This window comes from Pogona vitticeps, chromosome 1 (assembly GCF_051106095.1).
Source record: "Pogona vitticeps strain Pit_001003342236 chromosome 1, PviZW2.1, whole genome shotgun sequence".
NCBI classification, from domain to species: domain Eukaryota; kingdom Metazoa; phylum Chordata; class Lepidosauria; order Squamata; family Agamidae; genus Pogona; species Pogona vitticeps.
The window spans coordinates 46,890,778-46,906,675 of record NC_135783.1 but is presented as its reverse complement, the minus strand read 5'-3'; the positions used below and the strand labels follow the sequence as shown (position 1 = coordinate 46,906,675).

Genomic DNA, 15,898 nt, shown 5'->3' with positions numbered 1-15,898 from the left:
CACAAAGTTGTTGTGGAGGTAAAGTAGGGAGGAAGAAAGCCTTATATGCCACTTTGAACTCATTAAAGATAAATAGTAAATCTAAAGGTACACATCTTCAGCTTGGCTTAGCTTGCCTTAGATTGCTGAATGTTTTGTAGGAGCATGTTCATTCTTAACTTGCATCTGTAAACTAAAGATTATTGCCTTGCTAAATATAGCTTGAAGTCCTCTGACCTTTGCAGTGTTTCTCACTATTTGTGTAAATTGGTAGCTGAATAAATAAATGACCTTTGAACTCTTTCATAACTGAAAAAATGACAATTGGTTTGGTTTTTTAAGCATCTGAAGTTCTTGGATAGTGTTCTAAAAGTTAATGCACAATATCCTCATGCCATAGACAAGAAATTTGAGAAATATGTTATTTGCAAAGCATTGCATATAGTGCTGTTCACTTTTAATAGTGAATATAGACATAATTTTTCTGTGTTTGGAAGGTATTCCATGCAGCTTCAAGATCAAAGGTGAGCGCAAGAGATGGGTATGATACTAGATTGTACTGCAATAAATACCTATCCACATCAATGATTTATTTTTTACATGCTGTTCTATTCCTTCCTTTGAAAGTTATGGAAAGACAATCTCAGAACCCAGGAAGATTTTGCAGTTTGACCTGGATGAAACACCCAACTCCAAGGAAGAGCAGCTAGATCTGTGTTACTCTCATGGCTTTGGAACTGCAGCTCTGCAGCCACTCAAAGAAGATGTTTTAGGGACTGTAAGTAGCATGGCATCCTGTCAAGAAGCTTGGCTGAGAGACACATTACTTTGTCCTGCTTCTGTCTCTCCCTCTGGCACTCTCAACCTTCCTATCCATGTGAATGCCCACCGTGTGGTGCTTATCAAAGTCATGGGGGGGGGGAATTGCCCCAGTCTAAGCAGTGGATATCCAAAAAAAACCCTTTCAACTTTTCTAACACCAAGTGTTTCTTTTCTTGTGAACATTGCAGTAAAATCTTTCTGGATGCCACAATAGTAGCTGGACATGCATACTGGAGAATGCAAATTCAAACAAAATCTTAATAGGAGATCCTGGACTGCTTCCAGAGGAAGCATTTATCTTTCAGTGGCAGAGCCTAATACACAGAATTTTATGCGGCTCTAGTCATAATTGCTTTCTGTGCATCACTTCCTGTGTTTTTCCACTTCTTCCATTTTGTGAACGAAATAAATAAATAAATAAATAAATAAATAAATAAATTGTTAAGAGAGAAAAGACAGGATAGGCACACAATCTCTTTGAGTGATGGTGCTAGGAATCCTTTGTCTGGATTGAAATTATTTACAAGTAACAGAAGAGTATACTCCTGCTAGGTCATATATTTCTTGGTGTGCCCGACCAAAAAAACAAAAAACTGAATGTGTCTTCCTAGCCAAGTGATTTTCAGCAAACTTGGCAAACCATATGTACTGTAATATTAGCTGGCCTCTCTACTGGTGTGGTTGTTTTTTGTCCATCATGTTGGACTACAACACTCTGCTTGCTGTGTTCTGACACTTTTGCTGATGTGGCTCCAGCAGATCTCACAGGATCTGAACCATATGAAGGCAAAGAAGTTTGCCTAAACAGCCTCAGCCATGATTTATAAATCTAGCTACATTTATCTACCCATGACAATGGCCTGGCATCCTCTGCTGAACATCTTGGAGCCCTGAGGGATGAGTGTTAGAGCTGCACCAGCCTTCATTCCCTTCTCTCTCCTTTGCTTTGCAGAGGGCTGGCATGGACAGCTTCAGGCAGTTCCTGCATGGAACGCTGGGGATCCACCTCCTAGACTTTTGGATAGAGTGTGAGGATCTCATGGAGCACACAAGATGCTTGGAGGCCACAGCTTCACCCAAGGAGACACAGCTGTTCTTTTCCAGTGGCTTCCGGTAGGGGTGGAAAGGAATTCTTCAAACCAAATCCTTTGAATTAATTTCATCTTCTCCTTCTTGTCATGAGAACGGACACTGAGAATTACCACCACTTGCCTTGGCCTCTCTTCCTCAGCAGTGGTACAGATTAGGCCCAAATTAGAGAGCTGATGGTTGTTTGACCTGGTTGACCATGGTGAGCAACGGCAGCCACCAAGGGAAGGGGCTACATGGGTGACACACAGTTGTGCATTATGGTGATTGATGTAAAGCATCCAGGCTTAGCTGCTCTAAGGCCCTGAGGTCTCTGAGGCAACTGAACAAGGGAGATGCAAGCCATCTAAGATTCGTTATGGGGAAAGTGAGAGACAAGATGCATTCTCTTTTCATGTATGATGTACACAAGCTATGGGTCTAGTCTGACTTGAGTGGTTGTGCTAGTTTCCATACTTTCCTGATTCAGATTTTTTTTTTTTTGGACTAAAGCTGTCAGAATTCTCTGACTAGCATGGCCATACTATCAAGGGGAGTTTTGTAACTGTACTCCAGAAAAAAATAACTTTTCCAAGCACTGGTAGATGCTTGTGTGATACCAGACTGGGGAACAATTATAACTATGCAGTGTGTTCATGTGATGTGTTAGCAGCACCCTGTTCTGAAAGTTGTGCTCCTTGCCAGATTTAGATTTCAGGGTTTGCCAGTATGAGCTCACCACTTCTGCTTGCCATAGCTCTTCTTGGGATTTTTGTTGTTGATGCTCCTGTTCTTTGGTTGGCAGAGACATTCAAGCCAAGTACAAGCTGACAGTCCTTCCTGCTTTTCAGGTGAGTAAGCCTGCTGAGGTGAAAGTGTCCTTTCTTTTAAACCAGGTCACAGCTTGAGTAGTCAGAACTTTCCCTTCCTGGGAGAACTAAGAAATCAATCCATTCCCACAGTGGACCGAACAGTAGGACAAATGCCCATCTGATCAAGCCCTAATTAGGCTGTTTAGGACAATACTGGGTGGTTTTCTGCATCATCATGGACGTACAGTACGTTCAACCAAATACGCTCATAATTTTATTTATAGATCTTCATCTGAACACATTAAAGTCTGTCTGGTTTCTAGCTTTGGTGAGCACAAGATTTAGGATTGTGGTATCCACCTACTATTACAGTCTTCCATCTTTCCAGGCATAGTTCTTAACAAGGTTTTTAATCAGGTGGGAGCAATCTAAGAGATGTCAATGGCAGTAGCAGTAGTTGAGATACATATAAAGTGGTCTCAGTTTCCTTTTGATGCATTTTGCACAATCGCATTACAATCTTACCCTCCATCCACGGTCTGAATTTTTGTTACCTTGTTTTTTTTTTTCCTTCCATCTTGGATCATTGTTTACTTAGTGATATATTGTTATGATTTTAAATTGTTATATGATATGTTGTTAGCCATCCAGAGTAGTCTATATGACTAGATGGGTGGGCTATAAATGTAATAAATAAAATAAATAATAAATAATAACTGCTATCCCTTTGCTGGTAGAAGGCGCTGGGTGAAACTGTAGGCCCTGAGGAGACAGCTTTTGCTGCTTTGAGCCGGAAGCAGTATGATGCCTTGAGACGTCTGCGTTCCTACTGGGTCCCTCGATTTCTCATTCACTACCAAAGGACCGCCCAAATCAGGTTTGTTATGAGAGGTGACCATCAAGTCAGCCTTTCTTTTGTGACTTTTTGCTGAAGGTTTTGTAAACATGCCCATGTGGTGAGCTGTCACATGAAATATTTTAAACTGATGTAGTGGTGGCAGTGTGTAAATTGGCCCTTTGAGGCCCATTCTAAGGCAATGGTCACACCTGGGAAACGTTCCCTGATTCTAACAATACTTTTTATACAGTTGTACTGAATTGTGATCACATGGTGTATATACCAGGGCGACCATTCTAATGTATTTTAACGTTACCAATTCATATCTTCCTATTTGAAATGTTATGGCCATGGAATTGATTTATTTTCTCCCATCTTCCCTGGGGCTTGATTAACACCTAGGATATAGTAGACCATCTCTGCCAAGTGATGGTAGGTGGAGGCTTTTTGGAATCAAATCAAGATCCACTTCTCCACCCATTCTTTGCAACCCTTCCTCAATCTGATAGCGACTCCAGCAGCGAGAGTGTGACAGGGAGGGGGATGGGAGAGGAGCAGAGGGGGGAAAGGGAGAAAGGGAGTCACCTTTCCTTAGCATGCTCCTTCGGAGGCAAAACAGTAGTCTTGCCTTTGTAACTTCGAGGACGGGGGGGGTGAGGTGGAGAGGTGAGAAGAGCAGTAGGTGGCAAAGCCTACATGCAAGGTAAAAGAAGCCCTGTGCGGGTAGCTTCTTTGGTGAACAGTAGTACTGTGAGTTCAGAGGCTGCTGGTGGGAGGACCCCCAGGGGAGGTGAAAAGTACATGGTGGTGGTGGTGTTGGAGGAAGAGACCCTTCTAACCACTCTTCCAGGTGGAGGCAATTGCCTCGTGTGATCATGCCTTTAGTCAAGCTGAGAATTAATTGATTGAAGCCCTGCTTCCTCTCTCTCTCTCTCTCTCTCTCTCTCTCTCTCTCTCTCTCCTGCTTTACATTTGGTAATACCATACATTTATTTTAAAACCTCTTTAGGCTTGAACCTAGTTCAAGGCCCCAGATGGAGGAGGAGCTTTTCCTGAGTACTGATCTCCTATCTTCTCTTAACACGGCAGCACTGCTTCCTGGTTTGGGTGACCAAAGGGAGATGCTGAGCTCTTTGAAGCGAAAGAAAGACAAGAAAATGGTATATGTATCAATCCTTACAGATGGGAAATAATTGGTTTATTTTGTTTTAGCATATCCCAATGGAGCATATGTTCCTCTTGCTTTGTGGTGTTTGGTGCTAAATGAGCACAAATCTTACCACAGTTTTTGTCCACACTTAATCCCATTTCTCTTCACTCTAAGAAATCAAAATCTTTTAAATGAATCGATAAAAAAACTATTGCTACTGATTGTAGGAATTTAAGCCTTGTGTTATCTGGATGGCAGTAAAAACGAATATAATCAGTGCACAATCAGATATTTACCAGAGAACAATGCTCTGTTTGAATAAGCCTTTTCTGGCTTCTATTCCATTATTGTTCCATAACCATAAGTACATCTTACAATAGAAAACATAGAATGGATTATTGTCACCCAGCAGCTAATTGTCTATGGCCCATTATCTACAATTGTTTTTTTAATTTCTTCGTAAGATTTATATCCAACTTTTATAATATAGACATTCAAAGCCGCTTATAATAGTGAAAATCACATATCAAATCACTTACAATACTTGAATTCACATACTAAAACACCACAGAATAAAAATATAGGCAGGCATAACAGATAAAACAGTCGTCAAGAAGGTTACTTAATATTGGTAAATCTGGAAATAAAACAAAAAACTTGCTGGAAAGAAAAACGTATTTACAAAGCAGCAGAAGACAATTAGAGAGGAAACCATCCAAGTCTGAGATGGAGAGCTGTTTGAGAATACAAGTCTGGCCACTGAGAAGGCTGTAGTCTTTCAAGCCCATCAAGGCATGCTATTACATGGATATTACATGGAAAAAACAGATTGAGGAGGTTCCCCAGTTGATCATAACATTCAGACAAGCTGGTATGGTGAGGTGGCCCCTCATAACTGGTTTGTGGAAAACTCAGTGTTATCCCTCTTCAGACTGAGAAAAGGGTGGCAGCTAGGTAACTTTTTCCAGGGTGGTGCCCTCCAGATGTGCTGATGTGCAGCTTTCATTGTTCCCAGTCAGCATGGGTCATTATTTGCCATTCTTATCCTGTCATTCATCTTGGCTTCAGCAATTGAGAAAGAAAGGAAAACATGGAATTGCTCCAGCTGAGCAGCTGCATTTCCCAGAGGACCCTTTTGAAAGACCGACGACCACCCGGTTTCTCCAGGCATTGATGTTTGACTTGGGGGACGGTGACGGCTTTCTTCACTACTTGGCTCGGTGAGTTGGGTTGGATTTTCATTTGTTTTCATTTGTTTGTCTTTTGCAGCTTGCTAAAAATTTTACTGTTCACATTTAGGCTTTGACCCATATCTACAACAGAAGCATTTTTTTCAGTTCACCGCTGAGTTGATGCTGCCTCCTTTCCTGGTTATTTTTCAGGTTTGAGAATCCAGAGAAGATCCATAATTTCCTGCTGTGGAGGAGACTAAAGCTATATAAAAGTGCATGGGAGCAGCAGGCAACCCTGTCTGAAGTCCACCAAATTGCTTTGCATATTTTTGACACATTTCTGGCATCTAGTCCAGGATGCAGTCTAGGTGAGCATGAGAAGGAGACACCCTAGCTCTATAACGCAAGCCAAGCTAAGGCAAGGCCTGCAAATTGGAAAACATTAACTACATAGGACGTTGAATGGTTTTGGATGCTTTTTGGATTATAGATGCCAGAACCTCTCACAGCCAGCATGTCTTGTGGCCATCCTGCCTATGGGATTCTGGGAGTTGTAATTAAATGAACAAATGTTTCCATTCTCTGATACATGGTCTCCTTGTACCTTAAAATTGGATAAGGAAGAGGGTCAGTCAGTTGGACATTATTGAATGGAACCACAATTGTCTTTCTATCTTTGGAGCTATTGTGATCTATGCTTGAGATAGGCACCGAGGAACAAACATCCTTAGGCAGATTTCTTCATCATGTTTCGTTTCTGTGACAGATTGCATTTATGGATTAATTTACTGGCTCCTTTGGAATTTTCATAGAAATTGGAAGCCTAGTGGTGGTTCCTCAGGGGAACTTCATTTATCTTTTCTTTTCTTCCTCACATTTATATCTTGCTCATAGTAGCATACATAGGTTCCCTACTTCTCACATCCTTATAACAAACCAGTGAGGGCGATCAGGCTGAAAGAGTATAATAGGCTCTGTGTTACCCCGTGATGAGTTTCATGGCTAATTAGGAAATTGAAACTAGGTCTCCAAAATTGTAATCCAATTCTCCTCTCCTCTATACAGAACTGGTCAAACAAGCAAACGCTGTAAATCTGGCATCCTTGGAGTCCTAAACCAATGCTGTGTTTTGTGTCCATCTTCCCTGCAGGACTTAGCTCAAGTATGCTAGAATATGTCAAGCATCTGGAGAGGACTCTTTCCACGCAGAGTGGAGACTTGAAACCTTCCACTTTTGAACCTGTAATTCGCTATGTATTGGCTGTTCTGGGTAGCGCTTGGCTTGATTATCTTCACTATGAAGTCACAACTTTCCTTGAGTGAGTCTTAAGATGGCTTTCTGTTACATGTTTATCAACAAAATTAAATAAGAAATAAAGGTGATAAATAGTTCGAGCTATTAGGTGTCTTTTCCCCAAGGAGTTAATGGCCTTTATAAATAATTTTTAAACTATATCATTGCAGGTGAAATAAGTTCTCAACCCAATTCTGTTTCTTGCAGCTACTGTGTACCAACATCTCACCTGAAAGCCCAAAGTACTGGGAGTATAAAGCAAGAAGGAGATAAGAGGTAATGAGATTCTTGTATCAATCAAGGATGGCACTAAATTGGGAGTGGGAACTGCATGGCTTTCCAGGCGTTGCTGTTATGCAGCCTTAGTGATCCGTAGCCAGCATAGCCCATAATAAAGAATGATGGGAGTAGCAGTCCAACATATGATGGGAGCCACACCTTCTCTAGCCCTGGCCTTGGTGCTGAAATATGTTTCTGGAAATTAGAGTTCAACAAGGTAAATTCTGTCTTTCCAATAATCTGAGACCATAATCCAGTGCATCAAAACACTCTTGATGGCAAGTGCTATGCACATTGGTTAATGTTTAGAAGTTCCATTGTTAGCAACCCTACAATACTTCTGACGAAAAGTATGGTAAAAATATTTTAAATAAATCAATAAATGGCTGTACCTTCATGGTCAGGGGCAGAATGCCAGTTGCTGGAGGAGCAGAGGCAGGACGGAATTGCTGATTTCATGACCAGCCTCTGGAAGGGTGCTGTGAGTAGCAGGACACAGGGCAAGAGGAACTTTCCATGGAGTCCTGAAAGTTTTTAACTTCCCTATTTATGGTGGGTGGTTTAAACCAAAGGGACAGCAAGGCTATGAAGGGATTGGGCCATGAAGCTTTCCTGAGCAAAGCAAAGCAATGACATCCCCTTGACACTTCATTATCTAATGAAGTTTCCTTCAGTCAGATTTAGAGTGTTTCCAGCTGACATGGAAAGTAATTGATTGGTTGGTTATGGAGAAGAGGATCATCGACATCATCTTAAAGAGGTCTTCTTCCAAGGTCTTCAGGATGATGTAGATGGTTGTCTTCCCCATTTTTATCCTCCCAACAATCTTGTGAGACAGAATATACTGAGAGATGGTGACCAGCCAATGAATTGCTCTGTGATCTTCCTGACCCTAGCGAAGAGGTAACTTTATTCTTCCCAGCTCTAAGCCAACTTCTAACTGCTGCACCTCACTGGTCATCAAGTAGTTGTTGTAATGTTGATGTCGTGAATGTCTGAAACAGGCACCCTGAGATTAAGCAATACAGAGATGTCATATTGCCTAAAATCATTTCATCTCAAATATAGTAGTCCTTAGTGGAGTCAGTCGATACCTCCCACTGCAAAACTTAAAATAAAAAAGTTTTGAACTATATACATGAATGCATAAATCAGCCTGCAGTTGTATGCAGAATTACAGGAGAATAAATCTCATTGAATTCAGTAAGATTTACATCTGAGCTGACAGACATGGGATTGTCCAGGAGCAGGTCAGTTGTGAGGGCCAATTCCTACATTTATAGATAAGATATAACTAAGACGAGTGAGAAATTAAAGGCTCTGAGGTGAGGATGCAAAGGAACGACCAAGATTTAGTAGCTGAGACTCTTCCTTTATGTTAAACAGGAAGAAGGAAATATTTTGAACACATGATTACAGAGGAAAAGCTTCTATAAATGGATCTGGGCCTTAAACTCCAATAGGGCTTACATATGCTCAGCATATTCCTCTTGGGTCCCAGAGTGCATTTTCAGCTCCTGTTCCCCTTTCTCCCTCTGCCTTCTGGCTCCCTTGTTCTTGCCAAGATATTCTTTGAAACTCACAAGTGTGGCCGTCAGTGTTCATTTTACAAGCGAATGCATCATTCTGTGATTTGAACAACTTGCTCTTCAAACAGGATGTGCATTTCATTTGTACATGACTAGAAGACAGCTTCACTAAATCTCCTGGGTAATAAATATTTCTGCTGAACTCCTGGCAAACGTTCTGTTAGAGAGGGGAGGCTTCTTACTCAAATGTTTTGAATCTTAGGTCTGTTTCTGTGCTGCAGTTTTTCTTACTTGTATGCCCTTCTTCTTGCAGGCTAAGGGAGCAGAGTCAGAATTTCTGGGTCAATGACCCAAAAGGAAAAGAGCTGTACAGGAAAAGGCATAGGAAGAAGGCACTTCCCAAGTCACACTTTACTAAGCAAGGGGGTAGAGAAAGATCACCATCCCCTCGGGATTCTCCCACCCCTCCAAATCCACCAGACGTGCTTGGTAACACTGTTGTCTTGAATGTGTTTAGCAAGGCAGCTCGTAAAATGCAGGCTGTAGAGCTGGAAGGGATTCTGGGATTGCTCCAGGAAGTGGAGGCCTGCCAGGATGAGAAAAAACGTTTGGATTGTGCAATGAAATTCCTAGATATGTTTGTCAAGCCAGGGGCTCTGGGGTCAAGCCCCTGTCTCCCCAAAGAACTGAAGATGATGTTAAAGAAAGAGTTGGTCCAGAATAAAATAAGCGATGTTAGCTGGAATGAAATCCAACTTGCTTTGTGTTCCTTTGTTGCACCTGCTTTTAAGGAGTTTTGGGATGAAATAAGCGAACAGCTGAAGAAATACAGGATAGAGCCTTCACAAATCACCGAAGAACGCTGGAAGAAGCTGGAACGGTTCCTTGAATCAATAGCTGCCAAAGTTGTTCTCAAGCATTTAACGAGTCAGAAAGTTCAAACTGGATCAGCAGCTGCCACAGTTCAGCCCAGTAGAGAAGACAAGGCCTGTTTTTGGCAGTCTCTCAGGAAGGCAGCCGAGGGCTCTCCCACTATTGAAATGCTCCATTTTCTGAAACACCTCCAGGTTCATGGCCTTCCTGTGCTGGAAAGTGGACTGCATTTTCTACTGGAAGTACAGAAATTCAAGAATGCTCATCATGCCTGGCCTGACATGGCGCTTCTGAAGAAAAAAGTCTGTGTCATCCGCGACTGTTTCCTCACCTCTCAGATTGAGCCCCGGCTTCAGGTAGATTTGGGGGTCCTCATCTTGATGAAGAACAAACAGCAGTACAGCAGGCAGAAATGGATTGATCTGCTTTGGGGGTTTCAGCTGCTAGAATATTCATCCTAGTACGGCCAGAGCTGTAGTTCAAAAAAAGTAACTTAGCCTGTCTTGGATAGCAGGGAGACTTGTCAAGGCTCTTTAGGAGAACTACAAATAAATAATGTATGTGTAATCAGATTGATTCTGATTTACAATTACTTTTCCTAGGATTTTTTAAGTATACAATGTTCAGAAGTGGTTTATTAGTTCCACCTTTGGGTAGTGCTTTGGGACCGTACAGTTTGTCGAAGATTGCATAGGGTGGCTTTTCTCCCAGGTTGCATAGTGGGGAATCAAACTCCCAAATACTGGCGCTGTAGCCAGGTACTCCATTTCAAACATAAACAAATGTGATGAGGAACCACCACCAGCTATTTTTCTTTCTTGACAATGTGTGTGCTTTTAAAGAGTGAAGGAAGGAGAAATAGGTGAATGGGTTGCAACTAGAGATGTACATTGCCCCCCCCCCCCGTCTGTACCTTCCTGACAGAGTCCAAACTGACCTGTGCCCTTTTCAAGATAACTGCAGTCCAATCCTTGTTTGGGTCTGTGCCAGTATTTATGGGATCCTGGAGAAAGCCCCTTCGTATGAAAGGGGAACTGCATACAGCTGTTCCTTGGGATGGAGGGTCGCCCAGAGCCATAAGAGTTTGCTGTGATAGAATTATTTGTGCACCTCCAACCTGCAAAACAAAGACGCAGCAAGGCAGGAGGCAAATATTATGAACTTCAGCAGTGACACCGCTGCATAAACAAGGAAATAAAAACCAATGGGGCAGGAAGAGAATCTAATAACTTGAACAGTCCTAGCAGTAAAATGAACTAAGTTTTTGGAACAGAGGGAGGAAAGAGCAAAGTCCAGGCAATATGCTGAACCAAGGGAAACTTCTACAGCACGCTAAACTCATGCAGGCTCACCTTAGCAATAGAGTGCGAAGATGAGGCATTTACTCCCATGAAGCTGTCACTCTTCTTGGATTTCCTGCTTTTTCTGAGTTTCAATGGCACTTTGGGTCTCTTCCAATCAATAGTTCTGTGATTCTACTATTGCAGTACTTCTCCTTGGATGCTAGCCCAGCATCTTCCTTACAGATACTGGTGCTTGTGGTTTTCTTTTCTGCTTTTAATCACATTTTTCCTTTTTATAATTAAAAAAAGTTAACCGTATGAACGGCATTGGGGATCTGTGGGCAGCATGGTATAATCCCACGAGTGCTCCTGGACTCTTTGCTTCCCTCAGTGGTCACCATAGAGACACACCAAATAACTATGCCATGTAGCTAAATATACCCTGTTTCGCCGGAAAATAAGACCTAACCTGAAAATAAGCCCTAATATGATTTTTCAGGATGTTTGTAATATAAGCCCTACCCCAAAAATAAGCCCCAGTTAAGTGAAACCCCGCCCTCCACCATTATACAGTAACCAGAAGAAGATGACATGGCTGTATTTGACTAAATATACATGAAAAAAAAAATAAAACATCCCCTGAAAATAAGCCCTAATGCATTTTGCAGTGAAAATTAATATGAGACCCTGTCTTATTTTGCTGTTTGGTTCACTGTGGGGATGGGCTGTTTTGCTCCTTTTGCTGGCAACCCAATGATGTAAGTATCAGCATGAACCAGCCTGTTCCTACCCACATGTTTTTGCATAATTGTCAGGGGCTACTTTTTCATAGGTGTGGGTAAGATGGCATTGCTTTGGTTTGTTTCCTACATATTTGAATTACTGGGATCAAACCAAAGAGTAGCTTGCTGCGCTAAATCTTCCTCCTGCTTTCAGTTTCCCAATATCGTAAAGCGCCTTAATGAGGTAGCTCACCCATTTCACAATATATGAAAATTGAAAAATTCCTCTCCTCTGTGGAGAGACAGGAAGGAAGTCTATTAGAGCGCTATCAATGCTACTTTTAGAATTTTCTTTTAAATTGAAAGCTTCTCCCAGAAAGAGTATGGTGGGGGTTTTCCTGGTTGTTTTCTTAAGGGAAGTGGGCCAAATAGAGTTGCTTGAGGTGGAGGCAGGGATTGCACCAAAAGGCATACTGGACCTCTCAGCAAACTTAAACAACCCTATTTAGCCTGCTCCAATTGAGCTGCATAACCAATAGGATTGTGTCATTTACACCTGGAAAGTGCAGTGGTTTGGTGCTGAGGGACAGAGGAAGTACTAAAAGCTGTCAGTGGTGTTCAGGGCAGGTGTGAAATATATCAAAATGCAGCTAAGAGTTTTAGCAAACTGGCATTCCTTGTGGAACAGCAGTTCCAAAATAATGAAATGCTTTCATCAGCCTCCTGGTAGCACAAATCATTTCAGCTTTTCACAGGCCCTGACTCATTTTATCTAGGGACTGCTCTGAGCACAGCTGCTATTGCTCAGTCCTTGGGCAGAGAAACCAGACTGCACCCAAGCAGAGGCCAAAGGAGCATGAAAATGATGCATCTGAGAGCACACGCTTGACCCTTCAATTAATGCTTTACTGGCAAGCCAGGAAGGGGCCACAGAGGGGCAGAGGTAAAGGGGATTATGTTTCCCAGGGGTTCTTTTGACAGCCAGCCTGCTGATTGTTTGCCCTTTGCCTGCCAGGTGACAATGGATACGCAGAGGCTGAGCAGAGCTATCAGGGCAGCCGAGCTGGTCCTCCAGGAGGAGATTCCACTGCCTCCTCCAAGCTTATTTGATGAACTGAAGAATTCAGTCTTCAGCCTCCTGCTGCCATACTGGGCTGCCTTCTGGAAAAATTGGATCAAGCGTTCTACCACGAGTGCACAGAAAGTCCCAGGTGGGTTTATAGTTAATTAGAAACCTAAAGAAAGAATATGGCAGGTATGTTCATATAGAGTTTGTGTGTGTCTATTGAAATGATCTATTTAAATGCATGCTTATTTCACTGGCATGCCGTGATGTATAGGAAAACTGTATAAGCCTTCTAAGAAATAAGACCAATTTCATGTTGTATTTATCATCCTCAGTAGAGCTTGGAAAAGTTTTGTTTTGTTTTGTTTTTTTGCACCACCAGTTCCAGAATCCCCTGGCCATAGATTCTGGGAGTGGCAGTCCAGAAATGTTTTAACTCTTCAAAGCCCTGGTAGAAGTATCACTTTAAGACAAAAGCAGAGCATTTCTGAGTTTATGCTGCTGTGGCTAGGCTGTGAATAAGTAGCTGCCAAGTATTGAGTCAGGCTTGTGCTGCATCTTCCCTTCATTATCAGAAAGTCTCCAAAGTTTATGACCAAGTTCCTTCTCAACACTTGAAATTGAGATATTTTTGCCTGTTTATTTGCTTGCAAAGCATATGCTCTAATACCGAGGTCCAGATCTTTCAAAGACAGAAGAAATAGTTTCTGGATATTTCATTTACTCACCTGGTGCATGTTTGTGGCTCAGTAAGGTCCTTAACTTGTACTTCTCAAATCCCAGTCCAGGACTCTAGCCACCACAGTGGCTGTCCACTAAAGTATATATTTAGTCATCTCCAATGTCCTAGTCCACTCTCTACACCACATTAACTTTAAATAGTGATGTAAATCCTTCCTTGTGTGTGAGAATGAGAAAACATTGTTTTTCTTCTTGCTTGTGATGTGGAAATACATTTTCTGTCAGTTTTATGTAGGATAAGAGTTTTTTCATTTGTGAGAAAATTTTGTTTTAAATTGTTTGCTTTAATTTAATTGTTTTAATTTTTTATTTTAATTGTCTGTAAACCATCCAGAAGAGTGCTTTGGCACTAATGAGACAGTGTATAAATCAAAGTAATAAAGTCATAAATAATAAATTTGTGCTCAAAAATGCAAATTGCAGAACTAAACTCCAAGACCTGCGGCCTTCTTGCATGGACTTTTAAAAATTAGAAGCACTGGGTGGGTTGTTTGTGTCTTTTTGATCAATTCGTAAGTGTGTCTGTGCTTGCTCTTTGTTTACGTGCTTTGCTTGTCAGAGGAAAAATAATAAGTTTTACATAATGATATTTCCTGCACGTTACACTAGAATACTATTTGGGATTTCCAGCCTCTCAAGAGTCAGTCCCAAACTACTTACTTGTCAAGGACAAATAATTTACTGAGATTTCTTCACACCTCTAGCTCTGAGTGAAACCCTCTCTCTGCAGTGCTACGAAATCAACTGCTGCTCCTGAAAAGGCGAGCCATGCTTGATGAAGAGCAACCCCCACAGCCTCTCCACCTACCACTGCTCCGACAGGCCAGGGGTTGTCAGGGAAGCAGAAGCCAGGGTGGGTTCACTTATACCTTCTCCATCAGTGAAGGCCTCACACTACAGGTCAGTATGTGCCATTGTGTTCTTTACCAGAACATAAGGTTTGGTAGTTTAGAATCAAGGAGTAAAAAATCCCAGGGAAAATCTATGACACCTCCCCCAGCACAAATTGAATCCCTATCCCCTCATTTGCTTTGTGACTGACCAGGAGCAACTCTGTCTTGTCTGGATTAAGTTTCAGTTTGTTAGTCCTCATCCACTGCCTCACTGACAACAGACTCTGATCTAAGCACAGAACAGCTTCCTTGGAATCAGATGGGAGGGAAGCACAGATAGAATTGGGTGTCACCAGTATACTGATGGCACGGAACCCCCAAACTCCAGATAATCTCTCCCGGTGGTTTTATATAGATGCTGAATAATATGAGGAACAGGACTGAGCCCTGAAGGACACCACAGACCAAGGGCCAGGGTGTCAAGCAAAATACCTTCTGAGTTTGGCCATCTAAGAAGTATCAGAACCACTGTAAAACAGTTCCTCCAAGACCAACATTTCCTCTAAATTGTGCAGCACAATTTGTGTCAGGTGCACACAGTACTGTGTCAAGCAAACAGACCCACAGCTAGCGTTTCCACCCCTTTGGTTCCAGTCACACACGCAGGGCAGAGCCCTGCCAAGTGGAGCCAAAACTGAGAGAGAATATTGTCCAAAACCCATTCCAGAAAGTTGCCCCAGAAGAATATCATGGTTGATGGTGTTGAAAGCCTCTGAGAGGCCCAGCAGAACCAACAGGGATGCATTCCCTCTGTCTAGTTCCCAGCGTAGGTCATCCAGCAAGGTGACCAAAGCTGTCTCTGTTCCAGGCCTGAAGCTGGAATGAAATAAATCTAGATAATCTGCTTCATCCAGGAACCTCTGGAGCTCAAGCAATCCAAGACCTTGTCCAAAAGTGGAATATGGCTGATAAATATCCGATATCCAAGAAGGGCATTTTAACAAGGGTCTTATTGTTGACTCCTTAATATACAGTATTTGGGTACCTTACCTTGTTACAAGGAGACATTCACCACTCCTCTAACCTGCTGATCTAGTCCCCCCCCCAGCTGCTGGTCAAAGACTGGTTTTAGTAGCATAAACCCTCTAGCCAAAAATACAGACAGCTGCATGAAGGGATTTTTGTAGTTTATTAAAAGAAAAGAAAGAAAAACAAACCAAAAGGTCAAGAGGGGTAAAAAAAAAGTTCCAAATAGTTACAAGAAAAAAATATTCAAAATACAGGGACAAATGCGGAGACAGACTTACAAGCATTCAAGAAAAAAGCAGCACATCAGAAAATATTAAAAGCTAATCTACCCTATCTATACTCACACCTGAGTGAAAAGACTGCATATTTATGGGGCATGCACAGAGTGCATTTTCTTGGCACAACTTC

General features: G+C 42.0%; 1 protein-coding gene across 5 annotated transcripts in view; it reads left to right on the top strand.

Moving 5' to 3' along the window:
- Positions 1-15,898, top strand: part of LOC110074672 (uncharacterized) — a 39,756-nt gene that overhangs the window by 10,666 nt on the left and 13,192 nt on the right. For 3 of the 5 annotated variants that reach the window (XM_078383040.1, XM_078383039.1, XM_078383041.1), the window contains 12 exons: positions 607-757; positions 1,754-1,914; positions 2,675-2,720; positions 3,419-3,558; positions 4,529-4,679; positions 5,738-5,889; positions 6,052-6,209; positions 6,992-7,160; positions 7,343-7,411; positions 9,257-10,172; positions 12,837-13,032; positions 14,359-14,528. In XM_078383040.1, coding sequence (XP_078239166.1) covers positions 607-757; positions 1,754-1,914; positions 2,675-2,720; positions 3,419-3,558; positions 4,529-4,679; positions 5,738-5,889; positions 6,052-6,209; positions 6,992-7,160; positions 7,343-7,411; positions 9,257-10,172; positions 12,837-13,032; positions 14,359-14,528 — 2,479 coding nt within the window. Of the gene's footprint in view, positions 1-606; positions 758-1,753; positions 1,915-2,674; positions 2,721-3,418; positions 3,559-4,528; positions 4,680-5,737; positions 5,890-6,051; positions 6,210-6,991; positions 7,161-7,342; positions 7,412-9,256; positions 12,765-12,836; positions 13,033-14,332; positions 14,529-15,898 lie in introns of those variants that run through there. The other 2 variants (XM_078383042.1, XR_013540413.1) reach the window with 2 other exon arrangements.